We start from the raw sequence: 22,225 nt of genomic DNA, 5'->3' as shown, positions 1-22,225 counted from the left end.
GATAATAAATATTTGCTACAATTACATGTTTATTATTTGTGACTAATTAAACATTTCTGTGGTCTTCTTCTAATATGGTGTAAAATTGAAACGACTTTTTTACCATGGATACTCCGGGTGTTCTTTTATGCTAAAATTTTTTTGATATAAACACAAATTTAAGTCGGCTACCGGTTTATCTTTTTAATTAAATTTAAAAAATTATTAAGGCATAATTACCCGGGAAACATGGTCATGTCGAGCACCCTAATGGGTGGATCAGCGTCCAAATCGTTCAACTCTTTCATTTCGTCGTCGTCCAAGACAAAGTCGAATATGTCGAAATTACTTTTAACGCGCTCCGGATCTTTACTTTTTGGTATAACAGCGATGCCCTTTTGTGCCATGTGACGTAGCAGTACTTGCCCTGGGGTTTTCCCATGATTTTTAGCAAGCTTTGTTACAACGGGGTCGGAAAATAAGTCCGGTATGTAATATTTTCTCAAAAAAAAAAACATTTCTTAAACTTGTATAGTCACGCATGGTTTAAATCGAGTCCCTTTTTTAGGGTTCCATACGTCCGAATGAAAAACGGAACCCTTACAGGATTACTCGTGTCTGTCTGTCCGTCTACGACAGTGAAATTGCTCCTAATCTACAGGACCGGTTAAGTTGAAGTTTGAAGAGATATTAGAAAGTATGGAAGTCAATAAAAAACAGGGGAGATAGGTTAGTAGGACACCTTCTCAAGGATGAAGGTCTAATCAAAGACATATTAGAGGCAGAAGCGGGAGTAAAGAGGGAAAGAGCTACACCTAGATTAGATTACTGTTTACAAAGTTCACAAATAATATAATTAAGAATGTTGCATGTTCTAGTTTTAGGGAAATGCGAAGATTAGCTCAGGATAGGAAAGAGTGCAGGTACGTGTCCAACCAGTCTTAGGACTGACGACCTTATGATGATGATGATGAATTTCTGTGACCCAACAAGGACGCATAACGAAAATAAATTAAAATTTAACATGGGGGTCATTTTTGGTTAAGCATTTCGTTCAAGAATAGTAAAAACTTACTTGAGTCCGACACTGTCGAAAAGAACTTTGCACCCCGGACTAGCAAATGTAGAATAAGAAGTAACTGAGATGTTATGTTTTCTGCAATAATTTACCAATTTGTTTTGTTGATTAAAAACATGTAACTCCACCTGTAAATTAACAGGTGGAATACGAGCGTGAGATAAGACACGTTCTATTTGAGAAATGTTGAAGTTCGAGAGACCTATGTCTTTCGTCATCTTTTTGTCCACCATTTTTTCCATCATCTACAAGTTTCACAAAACGTGCCAAAAAACTTATACTGATCTGTCCAAGAACGAAAAAGAGAGAGAGATATCTCAGGGAGATTGCCATTAAGAATTAGAAAACAGATTAAAACTCAAAGAATATGCAAAAAATAAATAAAATAATCGTTTTATAAAAACATACTTTCCATATGGCAATATGGTCTGTACTCTTGTCCATATCGATGCGCCCCTTTTCGGTTATTGGTACCATTTGACCACTGACATTTCGAAATGCAAAAGGTACGTGAACCAAGTAAAGGTCTACGTAATCTACCTGCAATTTTTCTAACGACGAACGAAGACATGGTTCGACGTCTTCAGGGCGCATTAAACTCGGAGGTAGTTTTGTTACAATATACAAATCGTCCCCTAATAACAAACGAATAACAACGGAAATTTTGTATTTCTAATTAAATTAGATGAGACAAAACAAAAAAGTGGAGAATTCAAAGTTTCCTATAAATATTTTTGGAAATTTCCATTTTCACAGAACTAGAAATGGACAAAATCAAATTCCTAGTAAAAAAAAGTGAAAACAATCTATGTCTTCAATTTCCATCAATACAACATTCAAGTGGAACAAATTAATGTATCTCTATTGAATATTCTAATTATTATTTTTACGTTTAAGTTTCCCGGCGTCAATCCATCTTTTGACAACTCTTCCAATAACGTCTTCGTTTTGATAAAAAGTTGCGGTGTCAATAGATCTGTACCCAGCCTCTAAAGCAGCCTCTAGCGAAATTTCCAGATCTTTCCCATTAATCTAACAAGTCGATCAATTTTGAATCAAATTGTTACCAATTTCGTTACTAACTAAGCGAAAAAGAATCCAAATATAGAGAGATATACCTGCCAGGTTCCTAGACCAATAATGGGCATTTTTAAGAGCCCAAAAACCTGTAGCACATTTAATGGGCTCATCTTAAACAGTTACAACAACCAACGCAAGAAAATTGAGCAGCAATTTTAAATTTAGCCCTTTTATAAGTATTTCACTTTTGAATTGATTTTTTTTTTCTTCAAATATTAACCAATCGTAATGCATACTAGCAATTTCTTTCTGTTGCAATTAAAAACATAAAAACCTTGAAATACAGAAAGAAGAACTAATTGTACGAACCGTATCTATTTCTAAATTATTTACAACGGAAAATTATCTGTGGAACTGTAGCAGTCAATGGAAAATGTTATTTTATAATCGACGAAATAAATTAACAAAAGTACTTGGTACATTTACTTGTTAATACTGAGATCACTTTACATAGTATATTACAAATCCTTTAGAATTACATTAAAAAATAAAATTTAGTTGCAGCTGTACCTGTAGAAAGTATTTTTTAATTATATATTTATCAGTAATTGAATCTTCACTAGGCACTCAGTGCAACTGACAAAATAAATAAACAAATAAAACATTTGATTAGGTTCACTTATATATAAATCCCTATATCTCTTAGATATTACTTTAACAATTACATTCGTACCTACAAGTTTATAGTCTTTTCTATTGCATAGCCTTTAGTAGAAGGAAAACCACAAAATCTGTTCGGTTATTAGTTATGGATAGACTACTTATCAGTTTGCCTTATTTTTAAAATTTCCAAGAAATTAAGTTGCTTGCCTTTATTTTGTGTTCGAAGTTAGTTTAAATCGTAAATTTTTGTAGATAATTAAGTGGTCGACTTTACCAGTGCATTTTTAGCCATTTAGTATGTATTTTATATGTTCTTCAATTCGTTTTTAAGAGTCCGTCTAATTTGCCCAACATAATTTGGGATTCCATTCTATTAAAATGCTACAAATGGATAAAACTATAAGCAGATTTAAAGACAAAACATCGAAATAATTGTAGTAAAATATAAGTGAAACTAACTAATTGTTTATTTGAGACCATGTTGAAATTACAAAATTTCGAGCTGCACTAAACAATCGGATTTTATTACTACTCTTATATATCTTCTTCCGTATGTAGCTGACGTCACACTAATGTCCTTAACAGGAATATTATTGAATCTAACAACCTTTTAATTAAGTTCCAATTAACTCCATTTCATTAACTACTGCCGCAATTAAAAAGCAATCACCACTTCCGATTTTTCTCCACCCCATTGCCAACAATCAAAACAATCAATCAAAAACCATTTCATTAAACTAAATAATTAAGAAAACAAGAAACAGTGGTAATTGCATCAGTCCTTCTTAAACCATCAAGGTTCAAATTAAACTCCTTGTCCTATAGCAGATAAGAATGAAAAACATAGAAAATCAAAACCAAAATTCCACCAATAAAGCAACATTCGACGATCATTTTTCGCATAACATGACGATCTTAACGATAGGTGGCATGATGCGACCATCGAAAGACGCGAGGGCCTTCCGTAGAACCCTGTGGAACATCTACAACGCCGTCTGCATGCTGTTAAGCGTAGGATTTTGCCCCATGGAGATAATGCCGTTGATAACATCCGCGAGCGATATGAAACAATTTGTGAAAAACATGAACATGGCCATGCAACACGTTTCGGCGTCCATTAAGTTGTACGTCTGGTTCAAGAAGCGCGACAGACTGGTCGGAATAGTGGAAATACTAAAAGGAAAAATAGCAACGTACGAAGACTACGAAACGTTTCGACCTTCTAAAATAGTCGGAGAGGAAATGCAATCCAAAAGGATTATAGATTGCATCTGGCTCTATTGCTGTTGCAGCGTTGCTACGTCTGCAGTTATCAATTCTTTTGTGATCTTGTCAACTCAGCATGATAAGTACGAAACGTATTCGATTATTGAAGAGAACGGAAGAAACGAAACGCTTTTTGAATATACGCAGCCTTTGGCCTATGTATCAATGATACCGTGGCATTATAAGTCGTCGTATTTTTTATTCGGTTGCGCCCTGATATACCAGTGGTATCCTGTGTTTAATTTCGCATTTATTATAGTAGGTAAAGATGATTGAAGATTAAAGATGTTTTTCTATTACCTACATAATGTATTTAACTCTTATTGTAAGACGAAAAACTTTACAGGTTTTGATAGCATGTTCACAACAATCGTGGACTACTCTTCTGCTCAGTTGAGGGTTTTGCAAGAAGCCTTTCGAACTATCAGACCCAGAAGTTTACATAAACTGGGCTTGCGGAACGTTGAGATGATTAGGGATACTCCAGAAATTGCGAAAGAGATGAATAAGGAACTTAACAAGTGCATTGATCATCTACAAACTATATTAAGGTGCATCAACATCACGATCACCGTCATAATCATCACAATGTCGTTAGTCCAAACTCTGGTTAGTCATGCACCGCACCCACCGTCCATTATAAACACCCAGTTCGAATGTACTGGGGTACATACACGACTTAATTTTTCAGTTTTTCGTTTATTACAGGATGATAGAAGAACTGGAGGGAATATTTTCAATTCTAACCCTTATCCAAGTGCTTATTTCTCTAATAATGTTTTGCACATCATTGTACCTTCTAAGCGATGTAAGTACTTTCAATGATGAACTGAGTAAAACACTAGAAACCAAAATTTTACATTTTAGATGTTTAGAGTTTTTATTTTTTAAACGTTTTAAGTATGTGAGATTTTAGGTGGTATTGATTTGATTAAAAATTTCATAAATAAGGTAAGTTAAGGGTACATATTTAAGCCTGGGTTATTCTTTTATATTCTATTAACGTCATCATCAGTCCTAAGACTGGTTGGACACGCACTTCCACTCCGTCCTATCCTCAGATAATCTTCGCATTTACCTAAAACCAGAACATCCTACATCCTTAGCTATTTGCAAACAGTAATCTAATCTACTCCTCCTAAATCCTATTCTACTTCTAATATGTCTCTGACTAGACCTTCATGCCTAAGAAGGTGTCCTACCAACCTATCTCGCCTATTTCTCTTTGACTTCCAGAGAGTCCTCTGTTCTCCTATTCCTTCTAATACCTCTTCATTTCTAACCGTCTCTATTCACGCTATCCTCATCATTCGCCTATAACCTTTTCGTTTCCGTCGCGCCCACCGTCCATGCTTCGCACCCGTACAGCGCCGCGCTCCAAACTTACACCTTTAACAATCTTTTTCGAATTTCTAAATTAACCATTCGCGAGCATAGAAGTGACTTCTTTTTATTGAAGGCGACTCGACCCTGCGCTATCCTCAGCTTTATATCCCTATTACTCCTTCCGTCCTGACTTATCTGACTTCCTGGATACCTAAAATCTCGTCTCCTATCTTTATNTTTGGGACAGAAAAGTCAAGGATTTTTGGGCATGAAAATTCTGTTTGCGATTCCCTTTTTGGGATAGAAAAGTCAAGGATTTTTGGGCATGAAAATTCTGTTTGTGATTCCCCTTTTTGGGGACAGAAAATTCAAGAATCTTTGGGCGTAAAAATTCTGTTTGTGATTCCCTTTTTGAAACAGAAAATTCAAGGACGTTTGCGTATTTTTAAGGGTGCGGTTTTGACTTTACTGGATCCTGTTCGCACTCGAGATCCTACCTCTACTTTGCGGAGTCCCTCATATCTGGAGGGTTCACTGCCTGGCGGTGCAGCAGCTACAGCGCCTTTACTAGCGGCGCTTGCTTTAGCAACTGGGTGACGCGATTGGGGGGTGTCTTGATCGACACCAGGTAAATAAATATTTTTATTTTACTGTACATATGTAGTTGGAAATAATTAATTACTAATTTCTTTGCAGCGCTTTCGGTTCGTACTATTTAGATACTAATAGACAGTCGCCATTCTCGCAGGATTAATTTATTACCGCTTTTGTATTTTTTATGATAAAAAATAAATAATAAAAATCGTTGCTATATTATTTTTATTGCCTTCGCCTTAAAGAAAATCTTAATAATAGAAAAAGAAAACCGAAATAAATAATATGGAGTACAAAGGATAATCTAATTAAAGGTCTTGATGGTTAAGAAAAACACAGACCCAAGCATTAAATATATTTCATAATAAACACACAAATAAAAGTGTCTAACTGTTGGTTTTTCTTTTCTATAGTTGCTACAATAAAATAAAACGACTTTTTACCATGGGTATTCCGGGTGACCTTTTATCCTAAAAAAAATCTACGTGACTAGATTACTTTACTACCGAAGGGTTTTAAAGTGTACCATAAAATTCAATATTCATTAATGTATTAGTTAAATATGTAATTACCCGGGAAACATGGTCATATCAACCACCCTGATTGGTGGATCGGCGTTTAGATTATTCAGTTGTTTCATTTCATCGTCGTTCAAAACGAAGTCGAATATGTCGAAATTACTTTTAACGCGGTCCGGGTTTTTACTTTTCGGTATAACAGCGATGCCCTTTTGTGCCATGTGGCGTAAAAGTACTTGCGCAGGGTTCTTCCCATGTGTTTCGGCAATCTTTTTCACGACGGGGTCGGAAAACAGATCGGGTATATAAACTCTCAAAACAAAATAAAGATTAAACCATTAAACGCAATAATACCTAACATTCTTCTTTCTACAACTTCCCTACCCAATCAAACAAAAGATTTCGCAAAATCATCCTTTTGGACATGGCACCACAAAAACAAGCCACACACAATCATTATTTTTAATATGACATAACGGCTTACTCAATTCCAATGCTGTCGAAGAATGGCTTACACCCTGGACTAGCAAATGTTGAATAAGACGTAACCGAAATGTGGTTCCTCTTGCAATAATTCACCAATTCATTTTGCTGATTCAAAACATGCAGTTCCACCTGTAAATTTGCGGGTGGGATTCGGGAACGAGATAAGACGCGTCTTATTTGGGGAATGTTAAAATTCGAAAGCCCTATGTCTCTTGTCAGATGCTTGTCTACCATTTCTTCCATCATCTACAATAACCATAACACTCGATCGACGATAGGGCACCGATTATATTATTATTATTATACGAAAAGAAGACAAAATGGTCTAAAAAATGCCTCACAGGGACCTTCAAATCTATAAAATTTTAACAAACTAAACAACTGGCTAAGAAAATTGAATATGACAGTACTTATTGTTAGGCAAAAACCTACTTTCCAAATGGCAAGATGATCTGTATTCATGTCCAAATCAACAACTCCTAATTCGGTCACTGGCACCATTTGACCGTCGACATTTTTGAACCCAAAAGGTACATGAATCAAATAAAGGTCAACATAATCTAATTGCAATTTTTCTAAGGACGAACGAAGACAAGGTTCGACGTCTTCAGGGCGCATGAAGCACGGGGGTAGTTTCGTAACAATGTACAATTCCTCGCCTATCAAATAATATTAATCTGGTCACATTTCAACTAAAATAATGTAATACTGCGATGGTTTTTACGTTTAAGTTTCCCGGCATCGATCCATTTTTTGACAACCCTTCCAATAACGTCTTCGTTTTGGTAAATAGTTGCCGTATCGATGGATCTATATCCAGACTCTAGAGCAGCCTCTAGCGAAATTTCGAGGTCTTCCCCATTAATCTAAATATATGTTCTTAACTAAAATGAAAGAAGTACCCAAAATGATACGTCATACCTGCCAGGTTCCTAGACCAATAATGGGCATTTTTAAAGGACCAAAAGGCTGCAGTTCATTCGGTGGATTCATTTTAAACAATCGCTCTTTTTAATGACCAAAGCAATGTAAAAGAATAGCGAAACAATTTCAAATTTGTCTTTTTATATCTCGCTATTTTCTTCAAATATTAACTAATTACACACTAGCAATTTCTTTCTGTTGCAATTAAAAACCGTCTCGTTCTGCATAAAAAGGTTAAATTGCAGAAAGAAGAACTAATTATACGAATCCGTGAATTATTGACTATAGACGATTACACTCAAAATGCAATAGAACAATATAATCAATGAAATCGACTTTGTAAATTATTAAAATTATTTAACATAAGACACATTCCAAATTCAACTCAATAGTTCAAATTATAAAAATTTTGAACGATTCCAACAAGGTTGTTACGTCACAACTTCCTAAATCAGAATATTAGATTGAACAATCTTTTAATTAAGTTTCAATTAACTTTCCGTCTCGTTAACTAGCGCCGCAATTATAAAAAAACAATCTTTAATTCCGATTTTCCTCCACCCCTTTCTTTGGAAACAATAAGAACAAGCCAATCACAAGCCGCTCACCGTTTCGTTTAGGTAAATAATTAAAACGCAAAAAACAGTGACATTTTTTCCAGTTTTTCATAAGCTTTCAAGGTTCAAACTATATAGACTCTTTACATAGTAACAAAAATTCTACTAAACTAATTTGCCAACAAGAAAAGAAAGGGCCACTCATATATCCCTGCGGAACACCAACATACATGTTACCGAGTGAAGAATTCTTTTCTCACTTGCTAGAAACGGTTTCTGCTATTACTTTTAAGGATGGGAATATCCTGTATCTACTTTGTAGTGTCCTTAATATCTGAAGGGCTCACAAGTTAAATGTGTGGTAGTCAGGGCCGGATTAACCTTCTGTGTGGGACTCTAGACATTCTTTTTTCTCCGGGCCCCATCGGTTGTCTGTAAAGTCGGTTTACTGACGATAGTTGAACGTGCCAACGTCATAAGAAAATACTGATGGAATGGTTTCATTTTTCAAAAGAAAATTTTAATTTTATTTGTTTGATAGATATTTTGTATGGATATAGAGGAGGTAAATGGAAATGTATTATTGTATAGCAGCTGTCCACGCGGACGCATCGCTCACTCAAGTAGGAGAGAGACAGATGTCGAACGCTGCCGAACGCGGAAGCCGATTGTGCCTCTTTGTCGCTCGTTCCGCGCTCTCGCTTGCACTTCAAGCCTTAAATGGAACGCCTCAGAGCGAGGTAACGCCGCATGAGTCATGTTTTTTCGTGCGTGCAGCCGGCTCCATCGAATTATAAGACGTTGTCACGTCAAAAAGTAGGACTTTATTGCGTAGAAATTAAAAAGGATAATAAAAAATAGTTTTTAATAGTCAATCTGCCTGACGTGTGAATGTGATTCGGTAAATTCCGGAACCTTCCTGCTTGCCTTAGAAGTTGGGGGATATTTTTTGGCAAGGTTAATTTGTTTGTGGTTCCGACCACAGCCTTCAAAGATAAAGCACAGACAAATTCTTTTCATCAAAAATAAGTGCTGTGCCACACGTAAAGGGTTGTATACCACACAGATTCGAAAATTAAGAAAACAGTCGTCACAATTACTTTTATTGCTTAAATCCAACCCAATACAGTGTTATTGTTATTGTTATTAAATATATATTCATAAACACTATAGTGGCATAAGTACCATGTGTGATAATAAATATTTGCTACAATTACATGTTTATTATTTGTGACTAATTAAACATTTCTGTGGTCTTCTTCTAATATGGTGTAAAATTGAAACGACTTTTTTACCATGGATACTCCGGGTGTTCTTTTATGCTAAAATTTTTTTGATATAAACACAAATTTAAGTCGGCTACCGGTTTATCTTTTTAATTAAATTTAAAAAATTATTAAGGCATAATTACCCGGGAAACATGGTCATGTCGAGCACCCTAATGGGTGGATCAGCGTCCAAATCGTTCAACTCTTTCATTTCGTCGTCGTCCAAGACAAAGTCGAATATGTCGAAATTACTTTTAACGCGCTCCGGATCTTTACTTTTTGGTATAACAGCGATGCCCTTTTGTTATTATTAAGTTACGTTCGATCGAAGGCTTTGTATGCAAGATACTTCTTTATAGCTAGGTAATGAGAAATTTGAAACTTGACGTATTTGGCTGTACCACTATATATATATACCTATATATGTATGTAACTATTCAATCTTTGGCTTTTGTGAAGTTTCTTTCTAAATATTCGTGTTACGTATTAGTTCTACACTGCATATTTCAAAAACTCGACAAGAAGATTATGTAAATCTCAACAAGAATTGAACCATTCCATGTCTCGTATTATTAAGCGCACCATTATGAATTCGATTTTCACATGATTAATATCTTAAAAAATATAATCGATAAATTGTGCAATTAATTCTCAAAAATTCCTAATAGGCGATCTGGGTGAACTTAATTTTATAAAAATAAGGGTACCAGGTGTTACATCAAATATATCGTATAGTTCACAATTAATATGAACGAACTAGTACAGTATAATGCATANAGCTGAGGATAGGAAAGAGTGTAGGTCCGTGTCTTAGGACTGACGACCTTATGATGATGATGATGAATTTCTGTGACCCAACACGGACGCATAACGAAAATAAATTAATTTTGAACATGGGGGTCATTTTTGGTTAAGCATTTCGTTCAAGAATAGTAAAAACTTACTTGAGTCCGACACTGTCGAAAAGAACTTTGCACCCCGGACTAGCAAATGTAGAATAAGAAGTAACTGAGATGTTATGTTTTCTGCAATAATTTACCAATTTGTTTTGTTGATTAAAAACATGTAACTCCACCTGTAAATTAACAGGTGGAATACGAGCGTGAGATAAGACACGTTCTATTTGAGAAATGTTGAAGTTCGAGAGACCTATGTCTTTCGTCATCTTTTTGTCCACCATTTTTTCCATCATCTACAAGTTTCACAAAACGTGCCAAAAAACTTATACTGATCTGTCCAAGAACGAAAAAGAGAGAGAGATATCTCAGGGAGATTGCCATTAAGAATTAGAAAACAGATTAAAACTCAAAGAATATGCAAAAAATAAATAAAATAATCGTTTTATAAAAACATACTTTCCATATGGCAATATGGTCTGTACTCTTGTCCATATCGATGCGCCCCTTTTCAGTTATTGGTACCATTTGACCACTGACATTTCGAAATGCAAAAGGTACGTGAACCAAGTAAAGGTCTACGTAATCTACCTGCAATTTTTCTAACGACGAACGAAGACATGGTTCGACGTCTTCAGGGCGCATTAAACTCGGAGGTAGTTTTGTAACAATATACAAATCGTCCCCTAATAACAAGCGAATAACAACGGAAATTTTGTATTTCTAATTAAATTAGATGAGACAAAACAAAAAAGTGGAGAATTCAAAGTTTCCTATAAATATTTTTGGAAATTTCCATTTTCACAGAACTAGAAATGGACAAAATCAAATTCCTAGTAAAAAAAAGTGAAAACAATCTATGTCTTCAATTTCCATCAATACAACATTCAAGTGGAACAAATTAATGTATCTCTATTGAATATTCTAATTATTATTTTTACGTTTAAGTTTCCCGGCGTCAATCCATCTTTTGACAACTCTTCCAATAACGTCTTCGTTTTGATAAAAAGTTGCGGTGTCAATAGATCTGTACCCAGCCTCTAAAGCAGCCTCTAGCGAAATTTCCAGATCTTTCCCATTAATCTAACAAGTCGATCAATTTTGAATCAAATTGTTACCAATTTCGTTACTAACTAAGCGAAAAAGAATCCAAATATAGAGAGATATACCTGCCAGGTTCCTAGACCAATAATGGGCATTTTTAAGAGCCCGAAAACCTGTAGCACATTTAATGGGCTCATCTTAAACAGTTACAACAACCAACGCAAGAAAATTGAGCAGCAATTTTAAATTTAGCCCTTTTATAAGTATTTCACTTTTGAATTGATTTTTTTTTTCTTCANCTCCTTCCGTCCTGACTTATCTGACTTCCTGGATACCTAAAATCTCGTCTCCTATCTTTATATTTGTTGATTCCCTACTTTTCCTACCAGTATTTTTGTTTTACTTTTATTTATTTGAAATATGATATTTGTTTATGCCTTACACAAAAACTAAATAATTTCACAGATAAATAAAAATGCACAAACATTAAATTTACTTGTTATAGGTAGCTGTAGGAAGTGGCAAATTTGTGGTAGAATTCATCTACATGGTGGCAGTAACTTGGCAGATCTATCAATATTGTTATTTTGGAAATAAAGTTACCCTCATGGTAAAAAATGGCAAATTTAAAAACACAAAAACAAATAAATACAAAGTTTAGCTATTGTAATACAAATATTTACAGTGAACACTCGCTAGTATGAACCGAAGAAAACAATACTAATCTATCACGTTATCGATTTGTTCACATTAGCGAATGCTATATGTAAAATAAACATACATAGAAATATAAAACCTAATACGCGCTCATGGAAACGCAACAACAGCAATGAGAAAATAAAAAATGTTATTTTTTTTTTGACGATTTATAGTAGTCTAGGACAACCCCGATTTTTAAGGCAAATGCACATTTGTTTCTATAAGCGAAGGTTTAGTTTGTACACTCTATAACTATAGAAATAATAATTGCGGATTCCTAACAAACATTTATAACTAAAGTTTGTGTTTATTTTGGTGTTTTTATATATTTATAAACAGGTATACTATAAATATTAAAAAAAACACGTTACATAATCAGTTATCCTGCATCACTGATATAGATATAAGCAATTTTATAAGGGTAATAATGATTTTTAGGGCAATGATTTGCCTTTTGCGATATACGATGCTGATTGGTTTTCTACGGACGCAAGTTTTAAAAAGAAAATGATTATCACCATGTTACGAATGCAAAAACCAATTCATTTCACAATTGGGAAATTTTCTACTCTAACTTTGTCTACGTTTGTTTCAGTAAGTAATTAAATAAAGAATTAGTTGCATATTTTAGCGGCAACAATAATTACACACATTATGCACATTTCAGATCGCAAGAGGGTCGTATTCGTTCTTTACCTTTTTGAAAAATAAAGAATAAAGTAAAACGATGTGTGACTATAAGTAATTTTAGTTAAATTTGTTGATAATGCATACAATGTTAATTCTTGGCACAAAATTAATTAGTATTTAATTGTGCATATAATAAAAAATTAAAGATTTGTAATCGCTAGTGGATTAAATTTTCTTTAAATTGATTGATTAAAGATCAAATTTAATATTCGTTGACTGTGGGTTGAGGACAGTTAACTTTTTAAATAATCGTTTTAATAAGTATCTAAAATAAGACGTTCGGAAAGATATACATCGATGCGATTAAAAATTATTAAAAGTTTTATTGAAAATTCTGCTGGAGGCATCGAGACACCCTAAATCAAATGTTATAACTAAGCCATAATTTTGGTTTCATTGAAGTAGATTGATGAATTTCCGTCTTTAAATCATATTTTTTTCATGTAGAAGCAGCGTTAAAGATGCTAATAATTTATATTTTGTTTTTTTGCAATAAATTTAACTACAAATTGTAATAGGAATAATGTATACTGCATTAGTATATAGTAAATGATCTGTAGTTGGGACGTACTACTTTATATGGATAAAAAACAGTTACTACTTTTATGTTATACCTACCCCTACCTAGTGCAAAAAAATTAAAGAAGATAATCACAAATATTTGGATATAAATGTGAAAAAAAAAACGGTTTTCTGCTTGCGTTAAGTGTTTTTGGGCATATATTGATTACACGGCCGTGAACCTTATCAAACTATAGGTTAGGCCAGGCTCAAAATTCTCCTAGTTACGGCCCTGACTTATACAAGCCACACAATTTCTTAATTAAAATATAATTGCGATTTTCTTCGCCGCTGCAATTAAAAACGAACTTCACAGTATCGACCGTTGATACACAAAACAATTACACCCTCCTGAAATATTAATCCAGGAAAAAAACCGGCAATACCTTTATAAAACATCACCATTTACCCCAATTCCCACATCTACAAAGCAAACTAATACACATAGGTACCAATAAAACGTGAAAAACAGCAACCCCTAATGTGAAATGGAGCCCGGCGATAAAAAACCCCGAAATCAAACATTCAAAGATTACTTTTCTCACAATATGATATTTTTAACTATCGGAGGGGTGGTTCAACCGGGGAACAGAATTCCGGCCTTCCGTAGAACCCTGTGGAAAACCTACAACGTAATCGCCGTATTCGCCTGCCTCAGTTTTTGCCCCATGGAAATAATACCGTTGGCTTTTACCACAAACTTGAAACGGTTCATCAAAAACATGAACATGGCCATGCAACACGTTTCGGCCTCGATAAAGTTATTCGTCTGGCTTAAAAAGCGAGACAAGCTGATGAAAATTGTGGAAGCGCTCGGAGAAAAAATGGAAAAGTACGAAAATTACGAAACGTTTCGGCCAATGGAAATTGTCACGGACGAGATGGGACGCAAGAAAATAATTGATTGCGTTTGGGCAGTTTCGGGTTTTTTTGTGGGAACCCTGGCTCTCATTGAGTCGTTTCTTACGTTGTTTGTGAACCACGAAAAGTACGAAAGGTATTACATCAAAGATGGATTTAAAAACATTACTGTGTTCGAATATACCCAACCTTTACCCTACATCTCAGTGGTACCGTGGAACTACAAATCGTCGCATATTTTATTCGCTTGCACCATTATCTACCAATGGTATCCGCTCGTCATTTTTGCCTTCATTATAATAGGTATAAAAAAATAACTCGATTGGTACAATTACTTTTAGCAAAGTGTTTCAGGTTTTGATTCAATGTTCACTTCAATCGCAAACTATTCATCGGCCCAACTGAAGGTTTTACAGGGAGCTTTTAAAACTATAAGACCTAGATCTTTACAAAAACTTGGTTTAAGAGACGTGCCCGTAATGCACGATTCCCCCGTTTTGGCCAAGGAAATGGATAGACAAATAAACAATTGTATTGATCATCTACAAACAATTTTTTGGTGATATTAAAGAACAAGGTATTTGTTAATAATTTAATTCCTTATTTTTGATTTTTAGGACCATTGAAGAACTAGAAAGCATCTTTTCAATTCTGACGCTCATCCAGGTGCTAATATCGCTAATAATTTTTTGCACATCGTTGTTTCTTGTCACAGAAGTAAGCATTCGTTCGGTATATTCTTATGAGAGACTGCAGATAAATTACGTAACGCAAAATCAATCAGCTTCTGGTAAACAGCCCTTGATGGACAGAGATGTGATTTATTTGAAATACATTAAAGTTGCTCACATCTGCCATTAAAAATATTAGAAGTTTAAAAAGGGTACAAAGAAACATTCCATGAATGCCTTCTAATTCTTTAACTAAAGAGAACTCAAAAAATTCTAAACTCCTTGGAAATGGATAATCTAAAATATTGGATTGATATTATTTTTCGGGTTCAATACCATATGGTCCATGGAATTTTGAAGTTCCAAACTGATATCAGCACCTGCCAAATCACCAATTATCGTACCTTTAGCAAGGAACTACGAAATTCTATGAATTACGACAAAACAGCACCCAAAACAATATCGAATTGATATACGCCAGCTGTGTAAAACTGAAAACTATAAGGTATTGTGGTGTGCTAATAAATGCGTATAATCCAAAATTCTTAGAAAACAATTCGAAAAATTTGACTTATTAGATGAACCCAAAGCTAAAGAAACCATGGATTCCATCTCTGTATCTTATTACAATATGTAAAAGGTCAGAAAGAAAATGCGGTTGTAAATATTTTGATATAAATTGATTGATGTTGATATGACATCAATAAAATTATTTGCAACCCTATTTTGACTCTGATCTTTCACGCTAAGCAAACTATTTTGGCATCAGTGTCTTTTTACAATTAAAACAGGTGCAAAGGCAAATAAGGCAGCATATAGAAGAACTATTTGCTGCTGAACTGACGAAACTATAACATTAAGCGTTACCTAATTTATCAACAGGAATTTAATAAATTTTACCAAAACCGAATTTTTATTTAAGGTCCCTCTGGCCAGTGGAAAATTCGTTGTAGAATTGAATTACATGCTTGCAATTACATGGCAAATATATCAATATTGTTATTTTGGGAATAAGGTCACCCTTATGGTGAGTACGAGCTTTTTCTTAATTCTGAATTATTTGAAAAGGCAAACATGAAATCAAAAACACAAACCTTTAAGATTATTAATCATCATTACAGTTATAAAACTGCTGTCTCTTTTTCAATAACCAAAAGATCGCTTTTTATTTTCACTAACAAAAGGGCCATGAGTTGCCATTTGCTGTTTATGATGGCGACTGGTATTCTTCCGATAAAAACTTCAAGAAGAAAATGCTGATCAGTATGCAGCGAATGATGAAGCCCGTTCACTTTACAATTGGAAAATTTACGACGTTAACACTAACAACTTTCGTTTCAGTAAGTACAATTGTAATATGTTAACACTGACGCACTTTAAGGGCTCGTTCATAAAATATGTTGGCAAATAAGTAGGAGGGAGGGGTCTTACTTAGCGTGGTGAGATATGGCAAAGGGACAGTGGGATGTATTATGATTTATTTTAATTTTTTTCAAGTACTACATGTTTAAGCCTGCAAATAAACATTTTTTTTAATTGCAAGAAATCGTCTAGAGGAAGATGGGCTAACATTAGTGACGTAATATTTGTTAGAGGGGGGGGGGGGCGCTGAGTGAGTGACTTAGTTTGACGAAGGGAGAGGTTCAAATAAGTCAAATTCTGAGCGATGTATTTTATAGACGGTCCCTAAATAAATAAGACAATCCCTTAAATATTTATAATTCAAAACTATCAATTTTCTTTCAGATAGCACGAGGATCTTACTCATTTTTCACCCTGCTAAAAAATAAAGACCAGCACGACCAATAACAATAAGTCATGCAAAAACAACCACTTAAATGTTTGCTTCATTATAAATAATGTAGTGATTTTACGTAATTACCTTTATAAACCACAAAGTAACGCAGTCTTTTGATTTTATCATATAAGAGGCGCCAAAGTAATTAAAAATGTGATATACCGCGCCACCTTTTTCAAGACTCTAGCAACTAACTGCGAAACAAGACACACACGTTGTCCTCAAGAGGGCGCTCACAAGGCAAAATGTAAAATACAGCGCGAAATAATTCAAACGTAAAAAAAAGTGAAAGTTTCAAATTATTTTATTTGATTCCTTAATAATAATACATATATTTATTCATTCATCAGTGGGAACATGATTAGGTACAGTGACCTTATTAAGAAGCATTTAACACAAAATTAACAATGTCAAAAATGAAGAACCGATCTTTTCCGGGCTGGTGTGCCCACTGAAGATGTCCCCTATGTCTGTCATCGACCACGGGCCCCTAACCCAGAAAACATCTATTCTTCATTAGATAACACCGGCTTTGAGAGCCTAATTTAAGTTCTACATTGTACAAAACGCTACGAATCACCGGTCTCCATTTCATAACCATCGTCAAGAAAAATGGTGGTTTCTTTCGGACTATCAGCACGTTCTTCTTCGGCGATTGTGAATTCTAGCTCTATTTCGACTTCGTTAGCCACAGAATGTCTCCTTCTAATGTGACGTCGTAACACTGACCTGTCCCTAAAAGAACTGTTACAAAACTCGCATGTATACGGTCTTTCGTCTGTATGGATCCGAAGGTGACCTTTAAGGGACGCCTTTTCGCTAAAACTTTTCCCACAAATGACACAAACGAAGGGCTTCTCCCCAGTATGTATTTTAAGGTGTCTCAAAGCGTTGTTACTAGTTCTCGATAACTTGTCGCAATGTATACATTTGAACATTTTTGTGGAATTAATCATTACCTCAATAAACTGATTTTTACCAGCATGCAGTTGCAAATGGGAGTCTAGCGACGCCTTGGACTTAAAAGCTCGTCCACAAACGTGACAAATGAAGCAGTAATCTTTCGAATGTAATTTCATGTGTTTCTTGAGCGTCGACCTCGCAGAAAAACTTCTACGGCACGTGCCACAACTGTAGGGCCTCTCTCCAGTATGAGAACGTTCGTGAGCAATCAGAATAGAATATGCAACAAATTTCTTGTTGCAATAAGCACAATAAAACATCTTTTCACTGTTATGAGTCAAAACATGATTATTGAAAGCTGTCTTGTATGTAAAACGTTCCCCGCATTTCTCACACTGGTACGGAGTCTCTCCAGTGTGTAACCTAGTGTGGGTAACCAAATTTGACTTCTTCGAGCATCTATAATTGCAGTAACTACATTTAAATGGTTTATTTCCTTCATGGATATTCATGTGTCTTTTAAAATCTGTACTAGTCTTAATGCTCTTGCCACAGAGAGTGCATAGATGAGGATTTGTGGCATGATTCCTTAAATGGGATTTAAATGACCGTTCGTTTATGAAAACCTTGTCACACAGTTTACATTTACAACTACAAAGGTGCTTTTTCATTTCTTTATCAGTTATGAATTTTTGAGAGCACACATTACACTCTTTAGTAACGTGGGAATTAAAATGGGCTATTAAATCGTCCTCTGAATAAAAATATTTTGCACAGATACCACATTCTAAAATTGTTTCTTCTTTCCTTATGGATTCTTTTTCAGGTTCTTCAAATTTGTCAGGATGATTGTCTAGCATATGCTTATTCAAATCTTTCTGGCGGATAAATAGCATTCCACAATCTGTACAAAGTAGCGATTCCTTATCATCATCATGATTATTAACATGCATTTCACATTCATGCTTATCAGTAAAGCATCTGTTACATACTTCACATTTGAATAAAATGGCCAAACTGTATTCATTTTTGGCTTCTTTTTCGTTGTCATCCTCAACTTTTATGAACACAACATCATCTTTTGCAAAGTCTTCGCTATTTTCGACTTTTAAAAGTATAACCTCATCAGGTGTTTTATTTTCATTTGGAAATCCATACAATTCTGGTTCGTCGTCTGCATTTTCTGGTTCTTCTTTCTTAATAAGTGCATTAAGGAACTCCTTTTGAAAATCCGTCATATCGTTAAAATTAAATTTTATGTAAAATGAAACAGTTTTTGAAACTGTAGTTTGACGATTGTCATTGAGGTTATACAAACTGCTGTTATAAAATACACATTAAACGACTTGTATTTTTAATTTTTCCACCACTGCAGGAACAGAAAATTAAAATTACATTAAATTACTTTGTTCTAATTACGTATTTTTGAAATAATGACAAAATTTTTAGCAAAAATGTATCATAAACACTACATTTAACAGCAACAGGAACCATTTTTGACCATAGATAACAGACATTTGACACTTGTTTGATAGTATCTACAACAACCTACACTATCAAAGATAAAAAATAATTTAAATAAAAATAAACTAAATAATATTAATTTTTAAAACAAATTGTTTAAAGTATGTATACTTTCTGAAACTTAAATAGTCTCAATAACATTCGACTATCTACACTTTAGGAAACCAAATGTAATAAGTGGTTAACGAGACACTACTTCAAAATTTTAATAACAGTTTACATAACCTCAAAAATTGAGACAATTTTATTAAATATTAACTTTGTTATACGTGCCTTTTTATCAATTTTAATTAAAAATTGAACATCTAAATTTAAAAATTGTACTCTAAATCATACAGTAATGTGATACGCCCACATGTATTATTCATCAACAGTCATTGAATCGTAATAGAAGTTTGAAGTATACATCAACATTTTATATGCTTTTTTAACACGAAAGTGCTATGATCTCAGGTAAAACACCATGTGTAGGGGACAGAATAGAATGTGCGGGTCAGTATGGAACAATAAAATATATTGGGGAAGTAGAGGGTTATCCTGGAACTTGGTACGGGATCGATTGGGATGACCCCGAACGTGGAAAGCACAATGGTATAGTTCGTGACAAACAATATTTTACAGCCAGGTAAGTGGAAAACAATGATAGTTAAATCAAATTCATTTTGAGCTGGTGAAAAGTTTTTTGGTTATGCTTATTCGGTAAAAGTGGAGTTCACAACACCCTCCATGAAGTTGTTAGGAGAAACTGAGATAAGCCTTACCGTAGCACCTAAAACAGGTGAGGTTTGGGTAAGGTTAAGTTAGTTTCTTTTTCATATTGTGGAGCTTACTTCAGAGGGGGTACTGTAAATTCCACATCTGCCACTTATACTTCAAAGATAATATATTCCTTTATCAGGTACCCCAGGTCGGCATCATTCGTTCGTCCAGAAAAGGTCAATGTAGGTCAGTCAGCAGTAACCGCTATTCAGTCACGGTATGGCCAAAAAAGTGATAACAATAATGCGTATGACAAACAGCAGCTACTAAGTTTACAACGCACCATGAATGCCCCATTCTTAGAATTAGTTGGATTTGATAAAGTCAGTGACATTCAAAGGTATATTACATTACTACCAATAATTCTAGTATCAATATACACTTCATTAATTAAAAGGAGTTTTGTAAAAAAGTTTTTCAACATTTTAGTGACTTTAATAAACTCAAGATAGTTAATATTCGTTTGCAATGTGTAAATTGTCCAGGAGAACCAAACGCTTTGGAGATCATGTGCCCAAACATAGTTGAATTAGATATTTCGAAAAATCTACTTACAAAATGGACTGAAGTTTTCGAGATTTGTTCCCAACTAAAGAAACTGTCGTGGCTTAATGTTAGGTATGTATAAAAGCTATCTTAAGAAAACTATTCTAAACTATTTTTGATTTTAGCGAAAATCTCCTTATTATCCCAGACAATTACACAAATTTCAAATTCGAAAGTATTAAAACATTAATTTGCGGTGCCATGAATTTAAACTGGACAGATTTACAAAAGCTTTCAGTTGTGTTTCCCGAACTTGAAGAACTTAGGGCCCCGAAGAACCAAATAACATCTCTAAACACTTCCCCAAGTCACTCTTTTCAAAAATTACAACTCTTAGACATTGAAGACAATAAGGTGGGAAAATGGGAAGAGATAATAAAATTGGGAGTTATAAAGACACTAGAACAATTAATACTGGAAAATACTGGAATAAAAGAAATTAAGTTCCCTTGCAAAGACGGCGATAATGCCTGCAATAACTTTGAAAACTTGAAGAAATTAACTCTTACAAACAACGAAATATCAGACGTAAAGTATATTAAAGTCCCTCAACTTTCCCGAAAATAATTATTTGCTTTATTTGCTTCAGTGGAATTCGATAGGAGAATTAAATAAATTGGGAAACCTACAAGAGCTACGCCTTCTGAGGAATCCAGTGCTGGAAAAAGAAAACTATGCCACCTGTTTTCAAATTGTAATCGCTAGAATTGCCAGTCTGCAGTACTTTAACGGAACATTAATTAAACCGGAAGAAAGAAAAGGGGCCGAGTACGATTATCTTAAAAAGTACGCATTGGAATGGTTTTCTGTAAGAGACGACGACGAAAAAAGAAAAGAGTTTTTAGCAAATCATAACAGATACTTAGAATTAATGGAAAGTACGATGCCTTTTTCTAATTTATTATTTTATTGGTTCTAAATTATGTTTTCTCTTTAAGAATATGGTTCTCCTGAGGAATCGGAGCTTAAACAACAACCCAAGTGTATAAGTGGTTCTTTAATCGAATTGAAACTTGTCTATGAAGACCAAGAGAAAATAAAATGCTTGCCCCCCACAATACAAGTCAGGAAACTGACAATGTTAGTTCAGAGACTGTTTAATTTGTCCGAAAGACCTATTTTAGTCTGCATTTCGAATAGTCAACCCGAAATCGAAATAGAACTGGACGACGACGGAAAAGAAATTGATTTTTATTCTATACAAACCGGAGATCAAATAATCGTCAAAACCTAATAATAAATAACATATTGTATTGTATTTATTTTTACTTTGCCCTAAAAACTCTTTTTTCAATTACGTAGATGTAAATAATTATTTTTTAAATAAAACTGATAACCAACATTTACCATTTTTCTTACACTTTCTTAATTTAAACTAATAGGGTGGTTATTACGCTAACTGGGACATTTTCTAATAGATGTCCCGCTAGATTTTTTTCATAGAGGGAAATTTAAACGTGAATATGCCAGTGAACTTAAGACCAAATGATAAAAAACAAATTCTTAATCAAGTTAGATTGAGTAAAAAAAATATAAAAACGTTTAACACATTAAAAGAACACCTTGTATACGACAGATATGATGACTTGACAGT

General features: G+C 34.2%; 6 protein-coding genes across 6 annotated transcripts in view; 3 read left to right on the top strand and 3 right to left on the bottom strand.

Annotated features, from left to right (window-relative positions):
- The window catches only part of LOC108740858 (pancreatic triacylglycerol lipase-like), a 14,059-nt gene extending 7,973 nt beyond the window's left edge, over positions 1–6,086 (top strand). The window contains exons 4-5 of the mRNA XM_018475357.1: positions 5,783–5,960; positions 6,029–6,086. Coding sequence (XP_018330859.1) covers positions 5,783–5,960; positions 6,029–6,086 — 236 coding nt within the window. The remainder of the gene's footprint in view (positions 1–5,782; positions 5,961–6,028) is intronic.
- A 408-nt stretch (positions 6,087–6,494) lies between these two features.
- Positions 6,495–7,887, bottom strand: LOC108740857 (alcohol dehydrogenase [NADP(+)]). The gene is made up of 5 exons (XM_018475356.1): positions 7,852–7,887; positions 7,655–7,796; positions 7,363–7,589; positions 6,929–7,176; positions 6,495–6,756 (listed from the first exon to the last, which is right to left on the bottom strand). Exons 1-5 carry the CDS (start codon positions 7,879–7,881, stop codon positions 6,495–6,497), a joined length of 909 nt encoding a protein of 302 aa, XP_018330858.1. The 5' UTR covers positions 7,882–7,887.
- A 1,614-nt stretch (positions 7,888–9,501) lies between these two features.
- LOC112905940 (alcohol dehydrogenase [NADP(+)]-like) lies at positions 9,502–11,832 on the bottom strand. Its single transcript, XM_025979388.1, has 6 exons — positions 11,745–11,832; positions 11,517–11,658; positions 11,035–11,261; positions 10,650–10,871; positions 9,823–9,977; positions 9,502–9,733 (listed from the first exon to the last, which is right to left on the bottom strand). Exons 1-6 carry the CDS (start codon positions 11,814–11,816, stop codon positions 9,703–9,705), a joined length of 849 nt encoding a protein of 282 aa, XP_025835173.1. The 5' UTR covers positions 11,817–11,832; the 3' UTR covers positions 9,502–9,702.
- A 2,285-nt stretch (positions 11,833–14,117) lies between these two features.
- LOC108740856 (odorant receptor 4-like) lies at positions 14,118–16,910 on the top strand. Its single transcript, XM_018475355.1, has 6 exons — positions 14,118–14,733; positions 14,785–14,989; positions 15,048–15,147; positions 16,024–16,128; positions 16,286–16,441; positions 16,848–16,910. The coding sequence occupies exons 1-6, from the start codon at positions 14,118–14,120 to the stop codon at positions 16,908–16,910; spliced, it is 1,245 nt and encodes a 414-aa protein (XP_018330857.1).
- A 275-nt stretch (positions 16,911–17,185) lies between these two features.
- LOC108740868 (zinc finger protein OZF-like) lies at positions 17,186–19,302 on the bottom strand. The gene has a single exon (XM_018475363.1). The coding sequence runs from the start codon at positions 19,038–19,040 to the stop codon at positions 17,469–17,471; it is 1,572 nt and encodes a 523-aa protein (XP_018330865.1). The 5' UTR covers positions 19,041–19,302; the 3' UTR covers positions 17,186–17,468.
- A 271-nt stretch (positions 19,303–19,573) lies between these two features.
- Positions 19,574–21,973, top strand: LOC108740869 (tubulin-specific chaperone E). Its single transcript, XM_018475364.2, has 6 exons — positions 19,574–19,951; positions 20,225–20,425; positions 20,515–20,703; positions 20,757–21,159; positions 21,221–21,509; positions 21,570–21,973. The coding sequence occupies exons 1-6, from the start codon at positions 19,770–19,772 to the stop codon at positions 21,863–21,865; spliced, it is 1,560 nt and encodes a 519-aa protein (XP_018330866.1). The 5' UTR covers positions 19,574–19,769; the 3' UTR covers positions 21,866–21,973.
- Positions 21,974–22,225: the final 252 nt, after the last annotated feature.

Source organism: Agrilus planipennis, unplaced genomic scaffold (genome assembly GCF_000699045.2).
Source record: "Agrilus planipennis isolate EAB-ADULT unplaced genomic scaffold, Apla_2.0 scaffold282, whole genome shotgun sequence".
Lineage (NCBI taxonomy): Eukaryota > Metazoa > Arthropoda > Insecta > Coleoptera > Buprestidae > Agrilus > Agrilus planipennis.
Note: the sequence above shows the minus strand (reverse complement) of the source record. Positions and strands in the feature narration are given on the sequence as shown.